The sequence below is a fragment of the Haliotis asinina genome, chromosome 3, assembly GCF_037392515.1.
Source record: "Haliotis asinina isolate JCU_RB_2024 chromosome 3, JCU_Hal_asi_v2, whole genome shotgun sequence".
Taxonomy (NCBI): domain Eukaryota; kingdom Metazoa; phylum Mollusca; class Gastropoda; order Lepetellida; family Haliotidae; genus Haliotis; species Haliotis asinina.
The window spans coordinates 15617464-15636171 of NC_090282.1; the positions used below are offsets into that span (position 1 = coordinate 15617464).

Genomic DNA, 18708 nt, shown 5'->3' on the forward strand with positions numbered 1-18708 from the left:
TATATATATATATATATATATATATATATATATATATATATATATATATATATATATATATATATATATATATATATATATATGATAAAGATGTGATATAGTTTCTTTCGCTCATGTGAATAGTCATTCAACCAAGAACATATTTACTTTTTGCTGTCTCAAGCTGTTAAGAAAGCCACACTTGTGAAAAGTTCCCGGATCATGACAGCACCACGCCCTACATAGTGTTTATTTTCCCGAAGTCAACAAGCGCAATATCGCCCTCCTTGTGAAGTTCGGTTTAATGGCACAAACCCCTCCTTTACACTATAGTCTAGTCCTTGAACCGAGTAGGAGGTGCCCTGTCATATAGATATATATTAGATAGAGTAATAGTTTGGCTGTTAAGATTCAATATATCTTATAACAATGTCAAGTGTATTGAAACAACTACACACCACATGTATACTCTAGTTAACGGAGTATACGTTAAACAGAAGATTTCCCTTTTGTTCATTTTGGTGTGTGTCGGTGGGTGTGGTAGCCGAAATACAAATATAATCGTAGCTTTTTTATGTGACATCTCGGTTGATCAGTGGTTAATTAAAAAATAATTTTAAGAATTGAAAAACATAAACGAATTACATTGAAGGTATGTGATGCATGCTTCTACAGTAGTCTACATATTTGTGCCGAAGAAGTCTTTATTTCTTATATGATACAAACAAAAGAATATCCAATCTCGATTACGTGCTCAAACTGATTTCTTTGGACGGGGAATTCAAAACAGTAGAAGCTGTGCTAGTGAGTGAGTGAGTGAGTTTAGTTTTACGACGCACTCAGCAAAATTCCAGCTATATGGCGGCGGTCGTTAAAAAATAATCGAGTCTGGACACGACAATCCAGTGATCAACAGCATGTGCATCGGTCTGCGCACTTGGGAACAGATGACATGTGTCAACCACGTCAGCGCCTAATACGACAAGCATAGTCGCCTTTTATGGCAAGCATGGGTTGCTGAAGGCCTATTCTACCCCGCACCTATAATACGTACGTACGTTTACTTTTCTTGTGATAAAGGTTCACCACGAAAAGGACCCTATGTTTTCAGTTATTAGCAAAATATTTTCTGACTGATAGTTTGGCTTTTATACAACGCAACAGCAGGATATAAACGCTGTCAACTTTCAAGTGTGGTTATACATAGTATAGTTGTCGCGAGGCAATTACATTTCAGAGTGTTTTAATTTCACAGGTTCAAGCAAGGTAATCGCTTTCCTCCTTTCGAGACTAGAAACCCAAACAGTGAAATCGACACTGGTTTCCTCGCTGTGTACTGGGTCGATGGTATAACAGGCAGTTAATGATGTACTGCACGAATGGGCTAAGGGTGATACCTAAGTAACACGTAGTTGAATCCCTCTCACCTCACGATTAACCTGTCCTAGCAGACAGGTTCTTATAAACTGTATACACAGAGCCGTGACAGTAGAGGCCGTTATGGCCTGTAGACGTGGAACTGTGACAGTACAGGCCTTTGTAGACTGTAAACATAGAGCTGTGACAGTACAGGCCGTTGTAGACTGTAAATATAGAGCCGTGACAGTACAGGTCGTTGTAGACTGTAAACGTAGAGCTGTGACAGTACAGGCCGTTGCAGACTGCAAACGTAGAGCTGTGACAGTACAGGGTGTACACTGCAGGCATTAAACCATAGGAGTACAGAGCGCTATAGGCCGTAAACGTGGAACCGTGACAGTACAGGTCGTTACAGGCTGTATTTGTAATACTGTATTACATAAGCAGATATTTCATACCTAACTCCTAATTCGTATCAAATCAAATCAATTTCTTTATTAACAAACTAGGAGAAATAAAACCTTGGGCCTGTGCTATGGAAACAGGAGCCTACAAAAGAGAAGACAAACCACCGCTTGGCACTTCCGACCACAATAAAGAATTGCTCCTACAAACGGAATATCAAGACAGGAAAGTGAAGACAATCAACTTCTAGTATCCAGGGGCGGTGGGGTAGCCTTGTTGTTAAAGCGTTCGCTCGTCGCGCCGAACACCCGAGTTCGATTCCCCACATGGGTACAATGTGTGAAGCCGATTTTCTGGTGTCCCACGCCATGATATTGCTGGAATATTGCTAAAAGTGGCGTAATACTAAACTCACTCACCCACCCTAGTATCCAGATTCGACTCAACAACTACAAGGCTATGATTTCACAATGCCATTTGGAAAGTCGTCAAATATAACATACATTATACTTGAGATTAACCTTTCTTAGTAAAGTACAGATCCTAGCACTTTTGTTGGGTTGAGTCCCATTCGAGATTTGAACCAATACCCACAGAGTCAGGCACATAATCGCCAGCTTACTGCCGCAGCCGCCTAACCTAATCATCTACCGCAATTTCCATCAAGTTTTGCAAGCTTTACCAGGATCTAAGGAAGTTCAGCATTACCAAGGGTATGGATAGAGTTAACAGCGATACTAGTTCCGAAACGATCTAGACCAAAAGAACTAATGGTTACAGACCCGTCTCTCTAACGTCGGGGGCGATGGCATTTTGAGATATTAGTGCTTCCCTTCTCTTGCAATTTGGTGAGAGAGTGAGTAAGTGAGTGAAGTTAGTTTTACGCCGCACTCAGCAATATTCCAGCAATATGGCGGCGGTCTGTAAATAATCGAGTCTGGACCAGACAGTCTAGTGATCAACAACACGAGCATCGGTCTTCTCTTCAATGTGGCTTTTGGATCCATTACATTTTGCATACGTGCCAAGGCTGGTGTGGGAAATGCTACTCTAATTCATCAACATGCGTGTCAATCCCTTATCATAAATGGATAAGCGATTTTCTAACCAACAGGACACAGTCAATAATTGTTGTTAATCTTCAGCTGTCACTATCAATATTGGTGCTCCACAAGGAGGTGTTCTGTCACCTTTGTTTTTCATTACATATACAAATGGTTGTGGTCCAAAAACCCCTCCCTGTTGTTCAGCTTTGAAATTTGCGGACGACGCTGGACTCATTGCTTAATTGAATGGTTCTCGCGAAGATGGGTGTCGATCAGAAATCTCCAATCTTACTGACTACCCAGTGTCGACAACGTTCTCCACTGAAATGTTTAGAAAACAAAAAAAATGATCTTTCGTTTTACAAAAAGGGGTGAAAGCCTCTAGAACCTGTGAATACGCGTGATGCTCCTGCTGAAATTGTGTCTGAATCTAAGTCTCTTGGATCTGTTAGTGACTGAATTTGAATAGCAATATTGAAGATATCCATACTGTTTTAGCTGAACCGGTATGGTTTAACCACCGGTTCACACTTTATTATAAGCGATTAGCTCTGTAGAGGAGTACATGAGGTAAGATACCTATAAGAGATAGGATTCTTATCATTTATGGACCTAAAAAAAATTAATTTGATGGTACATATGTATACCACTATCGAGTTGTTAATAATAACCCCCCTAAAGAATGGACCGTGGTAGATAATTGTAATATATATATACTCCTTTACAGATATTATATATATATATGTGTGTGTGTGTGTGTGTGAGAGAGAGAGAGAGAGAGAGAAGAGAGAGAGAGAGACAGAAAGGTGAAAGACATACTTTAGAAAGACATACGATAACCTCTCCCTATTGTCTGCAGTAAATGGCAGCAAATGTTCTTAATTGACTTGAACTGGAAGAATGTTTAGGACAATAAAATCGTCTGTTCCTTGTAGCTTTACAATTTAAAGCAAAACCTTTGAAAATAATACTTGAAATGTCTACATGCGTTCATGGCAGCTGATATATCTGTACATTTGTTGAGTTGATGTATGTGATTTCTGTGAATACAGAAACGTGTACATACGAGGGGATGTCAATAAGTTTTGAGCCTTGCATAGAAAAACACAAAATATTGGTATGAACCACATTTATTTTTCAACATAGTCCCCTTGTGAGTCAAGACACTTGTTCCATCTTTTCTGCCAGGCGCTGATGCCATCTCTGTAGAAGGCGCCATTTTGGTCCTCAAACCAAGCCTCAGTAGCAGCAATAAACTCATTATCATCCTGAAATCTACGATCACGCAAGTGTTCCTTGAGATTTGAGAACAGATGGTAATCACTTGGTGCCAGGTCTGGAGAGTAGGGGGGATGCAGCAAGATTTCGTACCCGCATTCCTGGACAGCAGTGGCTGCAACGCGAGAGGTGTGTACTGGAGCATTGTCTTGATGTAAAAGAATACCACTTCTGATCTTGCCCCGGCGCTTCTCCTTGATTGACTGTCGCACTTGCCTCAACAAGTTAGCGTAATATTCCCCATTCATTGTTCTTCCGTTTGATAAGTAATCTATGTGGATGACGCCTTTGCTATCCCAGAAGACTGTCGCCATTACCTTCTGCACTGATCTGGAGGCTTTGAACTATTTGGTCCTGGGAGAAGTGACATGTTTCCATTCCATGGATTCTTGTTGGCTCTCAGGATCATAGTGGTGGATCCAGGTTTCATCACAGGTTACTAGCCTAAAGTGAAAATCTTCTGGAATCTTATTGTATCTGGTTAGCATGGAGTTGCTTATGGTGACCCTTGTTTGCTTCATTTCATCTGTAAGCATTCTTGGCACCCATCTTGCGCACATCTTAGCCATGACGAGATGTTCATGAAGAATTGTCTCGATGGATCCGTGTGAAATGCCTGTGATCTCCTCTAACTTGTGGAGTGTGATTCGACGATTTTCCAGCACAAGTCTATGCACTCTGTCAGTGCTTGTTGTTGGGCGACCTGGACGGGGGTCATCTTCAAGACTCTCTCTACCATGCTTAAATTCATTGACCCATCGTTTGATGGTAGCAGATGGAGGGGAAGACTTCCCATAAACTGCTGAAAGCCTTTCTTGAATGTTCTTCGCCGAGTTTCCTTCAAGAACTAAAAACTTAATTACTGCTCTATACTCAAATTTATTCATTTTCACTGCCCTGAAAGGGGGGGGGGGGATCTCTTTCTGTCAATGTGAGCTGTTCAATAATTTCTGAGAGTAGGATACCAAAACTTATATATCACATCAGCTACACCCCAAGGTTCAATGTCGTACCATAGGCTGTGACACCTGGGTACGAAAAATGCTCAAGGCTCAAAACTCATTGACATCCCCTCGTATATGATTTGTGTTGTTATGTTGCGTGTATGTATGTATTATGCGTGTGAATGAGTGTATAAATTTGTTTCTGTTTATTCGTCTATAATCGTAATTACCATATATTTTATTGTGTCATGTTATGCTGTGTTTGGTGTAATATGAATTCCTTTTTGGATAATAAAGAGCTCCCTTATAATATCTTATCTGTTCCCGTAATAATGCTAAAACGGCGTACAACCCAAAATCACTTACTATCTGTGTCAGTTTCATGTAGACAAATGACTTGCCTTTGCGTGTGTCAAGAAAGTCAGCATGCTTGACCACCCGATCCCGTTAGTGGACTATTACGCCAAGCATGGGTTACTGAAGATTGGCGTGTGTTGAGACAGGTGCTACGTGAAACACTGATCTGCTTCGCATCATCAGACAGTGATTCTTTGACACATGATCGGAATCATTGAATGAACTCTGTTTTTGTATTGTTTATTCCACGGTGGAGTAATATCACGTCATGTCTTTAAATAGGACAACTGACATCAGGTACCCTCCCAGAACGGAATGTCACGTGGATTATCAGGGACGTGGTAATGTATCTTAAAAATATAGCTAAATTTAACGGGTTTCGATATTCCAATTCTGGAGTACTATCGTTCCCTCCAGTTATGACTCAAGACAACTTTAACATATAAATACTAGATTATTTGAAATTCTATCGAAAGATAAACATGTTAATTAACCTATATATTACAGGTACCCTCAAAAGTCCTATCATATTTCAATATTAACCGCCCATCCCGTCTCTCCTATTCAAACATTTATCTAAGCTGTCAAGACCGCACACTACACACACACTCCATACTTGTGACATACGTTTAAGCAAATACGGGCAGGGTCATAGTCAACACAGTTAGGTAAACGGTAAACGTGGACCCGTGTCCATTATATATATGGGGTAGAATATTTGATATTCCGGGATGGATATTTTTAAAACATTAAAAACATGCTTTCACGAAAGTACAACTAACCATACACCCGAACGTGTCTCAGGTGTATGGTGAGTATTGTTGGGAACTGGTTTAAATCTCATAATTGATGATTGTTTCATTGCAATCGATCAATCAGCGAAAATAATTGCTTCCATATAGATAGATAGATAGATAGATAGATAGATAGATAGATAGATAGATAGATAGATAGATAGATAGATAGATAGATAGATAGATAGATAGATAGATAGATGATATTGTTCTTTTGGTTTGTTTTGTTTCTGGTTGTTTCCTTTTTTGCAAATAGCAAAAACATTTCATCTTTAAAGGATGAATAGTATATACGAACGAACATAAATTTCCTAGAGTCTTCACATACATTCAATTAGGACTTAGAACGAGCTTATAGTGCGTATAAAATGTAACAGACAAAACCTACCCCGCGGATAATACTGTTTTTACAAAAAAAGTGTTCAAACGTTGTTTGCGCTCGATTATGAGAAAACATAATAGATTGCTTGATCGTTTGGTGAGTTAAACTTCCAGTAAAGATGTGGCCAAAACAACTAACTATAGGTTAACTATGGTAACGCTTATACATTTTCTTCATGTATACATCTTTCACGGGTAGGGTAGCGGTATGCGTGGAGATATACATATAATTTGGAAATGTTCCACCAATATCTCGACAGGGACACCAGGAATTGTACACGCGGTACACTGCGAATCTGACAGGGACTGTTGTGAAACTTGTACAAATACACTATATATGCATGACGTATATATGTATATATGTACACCGGTACATAGCTAACGCTGTGTCAGTCTCTAATCATCTCTAATGTGGGCACGCACGCACGTCTGCATGTCCTGGAACATCGTTCGAAATTAACGTCGGCTCTTTGGTCCGTAGACGACTGAAAACTACTCGGACCCAGAGCTTTTGTTTTCTACATGCCCGACAGCTTTTTCATCCCCAATAGATTATAAGGCCTACACATTCTGATCAGGGCCAAAAGCTTTTTGTGGTTCTGGGTCCTTAGGGTTAAGGGCAAACACTGTCCAGGAACCCAACGTGTCATCTAGTTTCCAGTGTCTACTAGTGTTAATAGTTGATATATATCACTACTTTCCTCCCCTCATATCTCATCTCGAATTCCAAACACTGTGATCACAGGTGACACAAAATTTAAACATGTTAGATCTTGAGAAGCGGGCATATATCATTTCGATGAATTCTTGCACTTCGGCCACTAAATGATATTTTCTCAGCCAAGGAACATTACCCTCGGTCAGCAGTAACGAATTTTTTGGGTTTTCCTGTCACTTAATCTCCCACCTTTCATTAGCTTATCCGTTGAAATAAATCACATAATATTAGTTTCCATATTGACCCTACTTGTAGACATATATTTTAGAGCGAGCTAACAATCACTCCCCTGTCAGTGATTTATCCCATGTCAAACTGAACATAAACAACACCAAGGGCGTCCTCCGTGTATGCTGTTGCCCTACGTATACAATGCAACATAGAAACAGCCCAGGCACATGAAACTGTTTGGAACTGTCGTGTTCTCAATGGGCAATTGGTATCACTATATCAGCTACACAGATATATGCATACCAACAAACAATGACAGAACAAAAACATGCTTTGAAAGAGTGCAAGTAATAATGCTCAAGCTTAATGCTAGTGTGGCTGTATATTGTCCGACGATAAGAAACGATCCTGCATTGTCGGCTGAGGCGGCTCTGGGGACCTCAGTGTAGATCACTCTCTCAGGACGCCAACGGTGAAATATATCAGTGTATTTATAAGACATGCCGTTCTAACGGACATAACAAACCATCTCAATAGCCACGTCTTTATTTAATTCTTGTTTAACGCTGCAGTAAACGCAGTCAGTAAATAATAGACATTGGACCAAACAATCCGGTGACTGACATCATGAGCGTCGATCCCGTGAGTCGCCACTTACAACAAGGATGGCCTGCTGACGTCAAGGGGTATAAGTCACGATTGCTGTACAACGCGAAGAACACGTTCGATATGGCGAAATAACGACAGTTGATTTTGACCCCAAACATGCGTGCATATCAGTATGTATATAAAAAGTGAACTGCTCAACCTCAAGTGTGTTAAAGTACAGTCTTGTACTGAAATATTGTAGCTAAAGCAAAGAGCACATGTTCACAAAGGGCCTTGTCGCTTTTATTGATATATTATGTAATCTAATTGGATTTTGTTGGTAAAGCGTTGTTTGAATTCATTTAATCAAATGTATATGCATTATAAATTAGTCCGAACTTATGCTTCTCTGTTAGTGTTTACTTTGTATATATATAAAGACAGTGATACACACAAATGGTGACGTGTAAGACGTCAGCTATGTCACCGTGTGTCTGCTTAATCTATAATGTAAGTCCTGGGGATGTAAGTCTCAGTCTTATACCACTGACATCCACCTACACGGATGTTCATGTTCACAAAGGGATTTGAACCCACGAACACAGGTCCTGGCGTGTTAGGGGATCACAGATTGATATCTTCACACAACTGCCGATTACTGGTCACTAATGGTTTGGTCTTTAGGGAGGTAGGTTGCTGAATGGCTGTAGTCCTTCTCTATAGGTCAGTCACTTGGACGAGGTAAATTCTCACGAAGACTGCTGATAATGGAACGTTCAGAAAGCTTGGAACCTGTCACACTGCAAACTTTGTGATACTTAGTTCATCAGAATGTCATGTGTTGATTATTGGACGTTTTGGTGTTGTCAGTTGTTCATAGTATAGCATGTATTTTGTCAGCAACTTCCTCAGTGGAAGAAATTGAATCCTACGGTACTCTAACACAGAAGATTTTCCAAGGAGTAAACTCCTGTACACACTTCCATAGAAGTGGCAACGAAAGACGCATCATTTCCAGCCTGGGTGCTTGAGTTACCTTGTCTCTTTCACATATTTGGTGGCCAATTTTGTCTTTTTTCATCATCAGAGGATATCTAGTCACAATGGTGCCCACAGAAATGTACTGCCTGGTTGGGATGTTGTTTCCACGGCAACCGTAGTAAATGTATGGTTGGTTGATCGGTTGTTATATTCCAGCAATATTCCAGCTATATGGTGGCGGTCTGTGTATAGTCATGTCTGGACCAGACAATCCACTGATCAAACGTATGAGCATCGAATCTACGTAACTGGAATACGATGACGTATGTCAGTCAAGTCACCTAGCCTGACCATCCGATCCCGTTTCTCGCCTCCCATGGCAAGCATGGATTATTGGAGACCAATTCTAACCCGGACCTTCACGGGTATATATACCTGCAGAGATTGCACGTGGTGTACTGTACAGCAGTATGTTCGTCTAAGTACTTAAACCTCTCAGCATCACATCAGCAAGTATGAACTAATCTTACAAGTAGCACGTGAACATCACTACGGTATTAATATACTTAATTACCACATAATGTGGGTCATACTAGTTAAGAGAACAGGAACTTTTTGCCGGACTGCTCGACATCCACCAGACCCAGCATGGACCGACCAGCACTAATTGTGTAATCAGAGCAAAAGAGAATACCATCGACAGAGGTAACGGGACACCTGATTCTTCAGCATTACTATTCTAAAGACACAGGACAGGGCGGTTTTAGCAATATGACAGGGTGTTGTTTGATGTCTTTTGAGTAGTAGCCTTTCACATGAAATTATTGCTACTGTCGCTTTATGAAACCGTCATCTTGAATATACATCGAACACTATCACCATTACACAGAACAGCAGACTTACTTACCACGACAGAGCCCGGGGGTGCGCTCTGGGCTACCCGTGGGGTACGGCGGTACTCCGGTCTGGTTGTGGAGTTTTGAGGTACTTGCCTAGAGTAGTCTGGGCGTGAAGGAAGGGGAGCTTTAGGGAGACGCCATTCTCTTGGGGAACGGGACTCGCATGTGGTCCGCACGTTCCACTGGGCTCTGTATATAGCTTCCTGCAACGTCGTGAACGTGTCAAGCTCCCGCCCGACTACATCACGGACAATAATCCGAGGAAGGTGGAAACTAGAGTCTGTGACATTGCTTCCCTTTAGTTCCATAGTTTCAATATTTTTTCGTCTTTCTGACGTATAAATGGACGTCATTCCTCTGTCAGACAAGTCCCGTCGGTCATCCCTATGTCTTCCTGTTGGTAGATTGGTGTCCCTTCTCACACTGCCAGAATACACATCCGACCCCCATCCAGTTCTCTCTCTGCTGCTGGGATACACATCCGACCCCCACACAGTTCTTTCTGTCTCTGTGAAAGTAACTCCTCTCTTGATCCTGTCCTGGTACCTCGCCAGGATATCACTTCCTTGCTCGACACCACTCTCCTCAGTCGAGCCTCTTATCCCCAAAGACGCCATCCCCACCCTCAGCACAACAACGCTAGGGTGTCTTGGCTTGCAGAGTAATCTCTGTATAAGCTGCACAGAGTGCGTCGCTCTTACTTTCACTATCTCTGATGAGTGGGTCGTCTTTGCCTCGGCACACTATACGTTCAATGTATTATCTGTGTAACCTGCGTCAGTCACGGCGGGGATAGTAACAACAACATTACTGTTGACTTATATAGGATCGGTACGGGCAAATTAGCCATGACCGCGGACCGCCTGACCTGTAAAGATATATAGTGCCTAAATTAAAGTAATGGCGTTGGTTAAATTTGTGTTCAGGGCTGTGCGAATACATGTTTAACGGATTATATTTTTCAAAGATTGCATCCAAGCGTCTTTAATGTTGTCGTTGTCATTAAGATATTGTGTTACAATCCCGGAAAAATCCAGCGGGTCGTTGAGTTCGCTTGGTGGCTCGAGTTAGATAATGTCGTGACATGCTCTATTATTTAACCATGGCAACGGATGTGGCTTCTCTTACGAAAGACTGACCTCGGCGTTTTCTCTCCCTTAGCCTGCATTTTGTTCAAACAGTTTAGGTAGCATTTTGGTGAGTGTGTGAGATGATTTGATTTACTTTGGTTTTAATCCCTGGAGTTGATAATACTTTGCATGTGGGCAAGTAAAGTTTGCACATTCCTACCGAAAATTCATTTGAAAACCACGATATTCAGTTTTCATCCGAGAATAAATAGTCAGTCAGTTTTCGATAGATAGTTGGAAACGTTTCGAGGGCCTGGAAAATAGATGATTCCAGGTTCGAAACAAACAACGAAGTGAATTTCTGGGAAACGCTGTTACAGTCTAACACTGATGTATCGAAGTTGAAGGGACCATTGTACATGCCGAGTTATCGGAGGTAATCGCTAAATGATGTATAATTCGCAGAATATACTGAACATTAACAGCAAAGAAACGAAACGAAATGAAATCTCATAAAAGTTCTTGTTTGTGCCTTCCATTTAAACTTGACAAGAACAGAGTTGTTTTTCTTTTACTGTTTAGTACAGAATATAGCTGTTTCGCAGAGAATAAGATTTTACGTCGAGATAACCGACACAGATGCGTTTCACTGTACATGAAAGTTCGATACAGCTGTGTTTCACTGCACATGAAAGTTGCGACGTAAAACAACTCCCACTCACGTTTGAAGTCGTAGTATGGTAACATGTGCAAGAAGTCGAACTGGAGGATTGGAAGGGAGGTAATCACCTGTGGTGTGAATATTGCGTCAGTTCTCCGTCACCAAAGGGACGAGGAACGTTGTAAAGCCAGCTACTACGGGCGTGCCGCGGTGGGACTTAAACCGCCATTGACTTGCACTTCATGAAGTTGTGTGAACACGGCTCTGAGTACGAAGACTACAGGTATAATTACGTCTGTCATGGAAATCCACCTGAAAGGATATATCAGGGTGCATTGACAGAAGTGACACGACTTCTAGACACGGAGTGTGATTCGCACAATTGCGAGAGCTTACAGACGGTTAAACTCTGCCCTGTTATTGACACTGTGAAAACAGCATTTCACTACTGACCGACGAACAAGAAGAGAACTGGCCTGTCGATCTAATTTTAAAACCATATACCTAAAGACTTATAGCCCGACAGTGGGGTAGATTGCTGCAGTAAAGTGGAGAAGTTGGGGGTAGAAAAACTGGCGTCATTCGAATGTCAACTCGTCTACCGGCAGTCGGCATCAAACGCATGGACGTAAACATTGATACAACAAAGTTAAAAACAAAGTTACAAAAATATTTAATGTGCATTTTACAGAACTTAGTCTCTCATAATTCAGCTTGGCTCAACTTTTCAATTTTGCCTTTTTGTACTGTTAACTCTGTTTCATACTGAGGTGAGGTTTAAATAAACAAGTTACAGGGGAGTGAGTACAGCTAACAGAACAGCCAGGTGATGGACTAGAGGTACTAGTGGCTTGTAACAACAAGGGGCTAGCGGGATTGGCGGAATGATGCCACCCATCCAATACATAACCTGTTCCAGTCGAGTGGTTTTTAATTACTCGCTCTGTCCCCTCTCTCATCACATAAAATCAATAATAGCTGTACCAGGTTCATACAGTATTTGAGTGTTGTTGGCAAGTGTAATTAAACTGAAGTAATAATGTCGTATATCAATCACACTTATGGCAGTAGAGTAAAACGTATGTGGCAAAATTATGTAATTATGTTTTATATCGAAATCATGGACTTAAATGGTTTATATCTTAGTATTTTACAAAAGCAGGAAATCTACCTGATAAAGGTATGGAGCTGTGCACAGGTTTCGAGATTTCCATATCCGTTTCCACGTTTGTACTGGAATGATTGCAATGAACAGATTTTATATCAAAGTAATACAGTGGTTGAATTGGATGCTTTATTTGGTAAGGGAGGTAATAAAAATTCAGGCACGAGAACATAAACAGCTTTTGTGATTGTCTCCTTTTATTCAAAGAGGTAAGATTTGTTTCATCGTATCGCTGGTCATAATTAAAACATCAGCCCAACTCGGTGATTCTTTTGCAGAATTTATGTCCTGAAAAAACACTTGTTTAACAAACTATCATTACGATTTTGACACAGTTCGCTATTTGCTATGAGGGGAGAGTGCAAAGAGAGGAACAGCCAGGGATGCAAGCCATGGTGGAGACGGCACACCACTGACGTCATTCGAATGTACACCACTCTCTATAGTATTGCTATTATCAGGGAGCCTATCCAGAGGGGGAGTAGAAACTCCTCGAAAAGCCGCTGACCGTATATCTCGGGTCGTTACGTAACCAGTGTAGCCAATATGGTGGCAGCGTAGTATTTAAGATTGAGCCCGGTTTATTTTCAACAGCTGATTAAGTTTGCTGAGTGTTATAACAACTGAAAATCCAACATGTATATGATAGGTGAACTATTTTGTCACTTCAGTTTAAGTCAAATAATTGGTATTAGTGTCCGTAATAGGACAGTAGATTTGTAGTAAAGTTTCAGGTCGGTAAATTATAGCTCGCTGGCTTCTACTCTCGATTCACCGCGAAAATTGTGCCGATAAAAACTTTTTATCACACATTCGTTTAATTTTTAGAAGGAGAACATACCCTTAGTTGAAAGGTATTCGCAATTAATAGTGACAGTTTTATGGCTTAAAAATTGTTAGGGTGTAACTGAGGTGTGTGAAAAATATGACATTTCGCCATTGGAAAGCTATACGCCGTTGTTTGAGTATTCCTAGTTACTTCCTCAAAAACATCTTTCACATACACCTTTAATTCATATGAGGGGAATATACTCAGCTGAAATGTGTTTGCAAGTAATTGTGATAACTTCATAATCTGAAAAAGAATGTTAGGGTGTATTTGAGGTGTGTGGCAAATGTGACATATCGCCGATATGCTCTGATCCGCCATTGAAATACTATACGCCATTGTTTGAGTGTTTCTAGTTATTACTTCAAATACACCTTTCACATACACCTTTAATTCTTATGAGGGGAATATACTATGGCTGAAGTTCTGCTAAACCAGGGACAATCTACAAAGTATATACTCTATATAGTCTCCCTGGTTAAACACAACTGAAGTCGCACTGGGAACGAGCCAAGTCACTGTGTGCGTTGGAGCATGACGAGACACACGTTAATTCGTACAAATGGTAAGGAAAGCAAGCGAGTGACCTATCCCTGTTGTAGAGTATCCCTGCTATTATTCATCAACTTCTAAAATGCCAACCAAACAGATGTTCTGTAAATGTCGCACAGCGTTGGTCTTGGTCTGTGTGTGTTTGACGTTGGCCAACAGCTTGGCTCCACACGAAGACGTATTTTTCTTAATTACTTTTAATATATTTACATCGTAAAATCGCGTCGATTGGGAGCCCATTTTTAACTGACTAAGTAATTTCTTACAGGAACCGCACTACGTGTATAGGTTTCGGGTGTCTTTTCGGGGAGTAGTGACGACACAATGTTGTCCTTGTAAAGATTGAAAACACTCACAGGTATTACAATTGAACGGCATTTAGAAATGATACACATGCAAAAAACGGATGTCAACTTCCTTACTTCATGTCCGTCAAAATACAGAAGATGACTCTCGCTGTGGTAGCTATAGTGTATATCACTTAAAAGCTTTGTGAACAGCTGCACTTAGGTGTAGCGTTTCTCGTTTACCGAAATCATGCCAATATTCTTTTCAACGTTACCAATTTGTTATATAATACATCAGTTCATGTGTAAACAGTACCTATAATCAGAGTGGAATATTTTTCAAAATCTAACTTTAAACTCTTGACTGAAGTAAGATGCTAATCTACAATAGTTTGGTGAGTGATATAGTTTGGATATTAAATATATTTGAGTGAAAAATACACGGGAGTGAGATTCGATTAATCATAAAAAAACGTGCTTAATTTGTCACTACAAATTGAAAACGAAACGTCTCCTGTAACCAGTATGTTCATTTGAAGAGATGCGTATGAACACATCTAGGTGTTCAAGAGTGGTGAACAGAGAGCGAGTGACGTCATCACGTGATAGAAACAAGCACACTAAAAGCAGGATCGCCGTTTATATACATAAGTTTCACCATTTTGGGTGCCATTTTAAGTAAACCTTCAAGTCGTTTAAACAAATCATCACAAATAACTCTCTGCATCTTTGGAGAGAAAGTAGGCCAAAAATGTTGACCATTCAACCATCATCTCAAAACTGACTAAAACGATATCTCCTAGGATGTATCGCTTGAACTTCTTCAAGCAATATCTCCTCCAGATACCGGCACTGGGCTATAAATATATATATATATTGTCCCAGTAATTCATTGTATGTGTACATTTACTGTGTGCCTCGAAATGCTTTTAAGCATGCTTTCTAGTTTCAATAGCTTTCGGGTTCATAAATCTCTGTTTCGGTGTTTTCTTTTTCCAATTTTTAGTTCAGCACACTAGGGTTACATGCTATACAATAGAGGTATAATTCAAGGACAAAGTTTCTATTACATGTATTAATGAACAAAGACAGGTTGCGGCGACTGAAAGTAGTAGCAGTAGTAGTAGTACTAGTAATACTAGGACAGCAGTGACTATTTGTGTTATGAGTAACAATGTCTATGGCATAAAACCACTTGCTTTCTAACATTTTTAGCAGCTATGCAGTTGGAATATTGCTGTATGCGGTGGCAAACTAAACCCATTCACTCTAACATTTTCATCTCAGACATGTTTTTTGTATATGTACATATGTTTAGTATACATGTGAACGTTATGCTAGATGCTTGTTAACAAGTTCATGTATGTGTGCGATTTCGTTTGCTATTTCCGAGGTACAAGAGTACTGTCGAAACAATGGTATTTGTATTGACTTCATATGTCTCAAAATATTATTCCAGATGTTAAGTACATTCGCTCTTGTCATTTTCACTTCAGTGTGGGACTGTTCACAATATCAAACCATCACCTGTCATTGATTAACAGCTTTGGTCAGCTATCCATCCATTTTGCCATTACAATCTTATTGCAAATGAATTTCATTCTATCCCCAAATGCCTACTTACCGTGACTGGAGAAAGAATTTCTTTTCTAAAAAAATGACACGTCTACGTATAATCACTTCACACTGAAGATTCAAAAATGTAATAAGTAAGTGTTCAGGATAAGTCAAAGAAGCCTTATCTTAACGTTTTAACGACGGCATATCCTTCACCACCACAAGCAACCCATGCTTGCCATAAAAGGCTACTATGCTTGTCGTAAGAGGCGACTAACGGCATAGGGTGGTCAGGCTCGCTGACCTGGCTGACACGTGTCATCGGTTCTCACTTGCGCAGATCGATGTTCATGCTGTTGATCACTGGATTGTCTGGTCCAGACTCGATTATTTACAGACCTCCGCCATATAGCTAGAATATTGCTGAGTACGGCATAAAACGAAACTCACTGACTCACTTTAACGCCAAACTGAAACACACCTTTCCACAAAGATATACGCCTTGAGCCTAGACAGAGTGGACATTGTTGATACCTGTGACATACATTCTCTGAAAAAGCTCGTTCTAGCAGTTATACTGAGGAGATTAGTGCGCATGTAAATTGTCAGATGTATTTATCTATTAATTGTTATGAAATACAGGCCTGTGGACTATACTGAATAAACGTTAAAGTGCTCGCTCGTCACGCCGATGACCCGGGTTCCCCAAATGGGTACAATATGTGAAGCCCATGTCTGGTGTCCCCATTCGTGATATTGCTGGAATATTGTTAAAAGCCTCGTAAAACCAAACTCACTAACTATATATACGTGTGTTCTATCAACTTGAGCCGTCTTGGCATTTCCGCTTAAGTTTTCGAAAACTTTTGTGGCAGGGGAGATTTCCAATCTGACACATCAGTGACCAAGATCCCGTCTGATGCAGTTTCCGTATTTTGTTTTGTACCTTGGTCTCATGTCTACTGCACCTTTCCTGTCTATTAGGTTTCGAGATAGATTTTAAGTCATCGGTCCAGTTTTGAGCCAAACGGACATAGTTAAAATGTTAATGGGAAATGTGTCCACTTGAGAGGAAGAAAAGTTCTACAAATTGTAACAGTGGGCGAGCTGGAAAAAGCGCCAGGTTAGTGATACAGCGAGGCCTAGGTGTCGGGATCGAACCCACCTGTGACCGGGTGCAAAAGCCTTGGTGTCAGCTTTGTGTCCAAACTCTTTCCGTGCTGTCACAACCCCTAGTGTGTTGTACACAACCCTGTGCACTTAAAAGAACACGAATCCGTCGGTATATGACCAGATGGTGGCCGCATCAATAAGCACAAACAGTTAGTTGCGAGTACAGCAGCATGCATTACACTTTGATAAAGTACTGTGACTATGTATCTCAGTCCACCAAGCTGTGAAGTGGGTACCTCGATAAGATGCGATCTGATATACCACGAGTTGCGCTTAAAATGTTGAATGAAATATATTTTACATGAGTAATTATTAACCATGGGGTTTGAAATCTGAGAGCACAACCCACAACCGCTTGAGCAGACAAACCGACCACAAAGCAGAACTTCAGACTTTCCTCGGCTTTGCTCAATATTTGAGCAAGAACACCACTCAGAAAACCATTAGAGAAACAAATAGAATGGCACTAGGAAACCCAACGATAACAAAGCTTCACAATGAAGACAATTGTTACCGAAGCACCGGTATTGACATACTTTGATGACAAGAAACCACTTACCTTGAATGTGGACGCAAGTTCAGAAGTGTTGAACGCCGTGATTCTGCAAGATGAGTGTCCCACGGCGTATGCATCGCAGTCGCTAACACCAACACAACAGAAGTGTGCCCAAATAGAAAAGGATACTTTGGCCATAGTATTTTGCTGTCACAAGTTTCATCACAATGTCTATGGCAGATTGGTTAAGATTGAATCAGATTACAAACCCCTCCAAGCCATAATCAGAAAGCCATTGGCTCAAGGATCTGCGAGATTGCAGCATCTCATGATGAACAATCAAAGGTATCAAATTAATGCCTGAGTCCAAAAAGAGCTTGTGCCTGACATGGAAGTGAACAGTGTCACCCCGTGTTCATACTTACCAGTTGCCCAGGAGAAACAGGTTGAATTTCAGCAAGCAAAGAATGGATGGCAAGAAGCCCCAAGTGAAATTATATGAAATAGCCAGTATGATCAGCATGCTGTTTAAGACGTATCGAATAACTGTGAAAAAAGACCTTGAGAAAAGAAATATGCCATCCCAGACATTGTGATGAGAGACAATGGTCCTCAGTATGTGTCCAGTGCATTTTTGCTATATTTGCTCGGGACTACGGCCTCCGCGTTACAAGCAGCCCGTTATATCTACAAAGTAATGGACAGGCGGAACGCACTGTACAAACGGTGAAGGGCATGATACAGAAAGCAAAAGAACCATATTAAAGTATGGTTGGCTCAAAGAAACACACCTGTGGATATAGCGGGGCTACCACCAGCACAAATGTTTTTGGGGCGCCGTTTGACACCGACGTTACCCACAGCACCTCCACTGCTGCAACCTGATTTGTGGTCAACGCGAAAGAGAGTCTCAAGATGAAACAAGAATAACAAAAGTTCCACGATGAGCGGCTGGGGGTGCAAGGAGTTACCTCCCCTTACACCGGAGGACAGTGTTATGTTGCAGTGGCAAAGCTCA

General features: G+C 40.8%; 1 protein-coding gene across 1 annotated transcript in view; it reads right to left on the reverse strand.

The window, feature by feature from the left end:
* LOC137277551 (uncharacterized) overlaps positions 1 to 10615 on the reverse strand; it is a 62717-nt gene extending 52102 nt beyond the window's left edge. The window contains exon 1 of the mRNA XM_067809335.1: positions 9909 to 10615. Coding sequence (XP_067665436.1) covers positions 9909 to 10517 — 609 coding nt within the window. The 5' untranslated portion in view covers positions 10518 to 10615. The remainder of the gene's footprint in view (positions 1 to 9908) is intronic.
* Positions 10616 to 18708: the final 8093 nt, after the last annotated feature.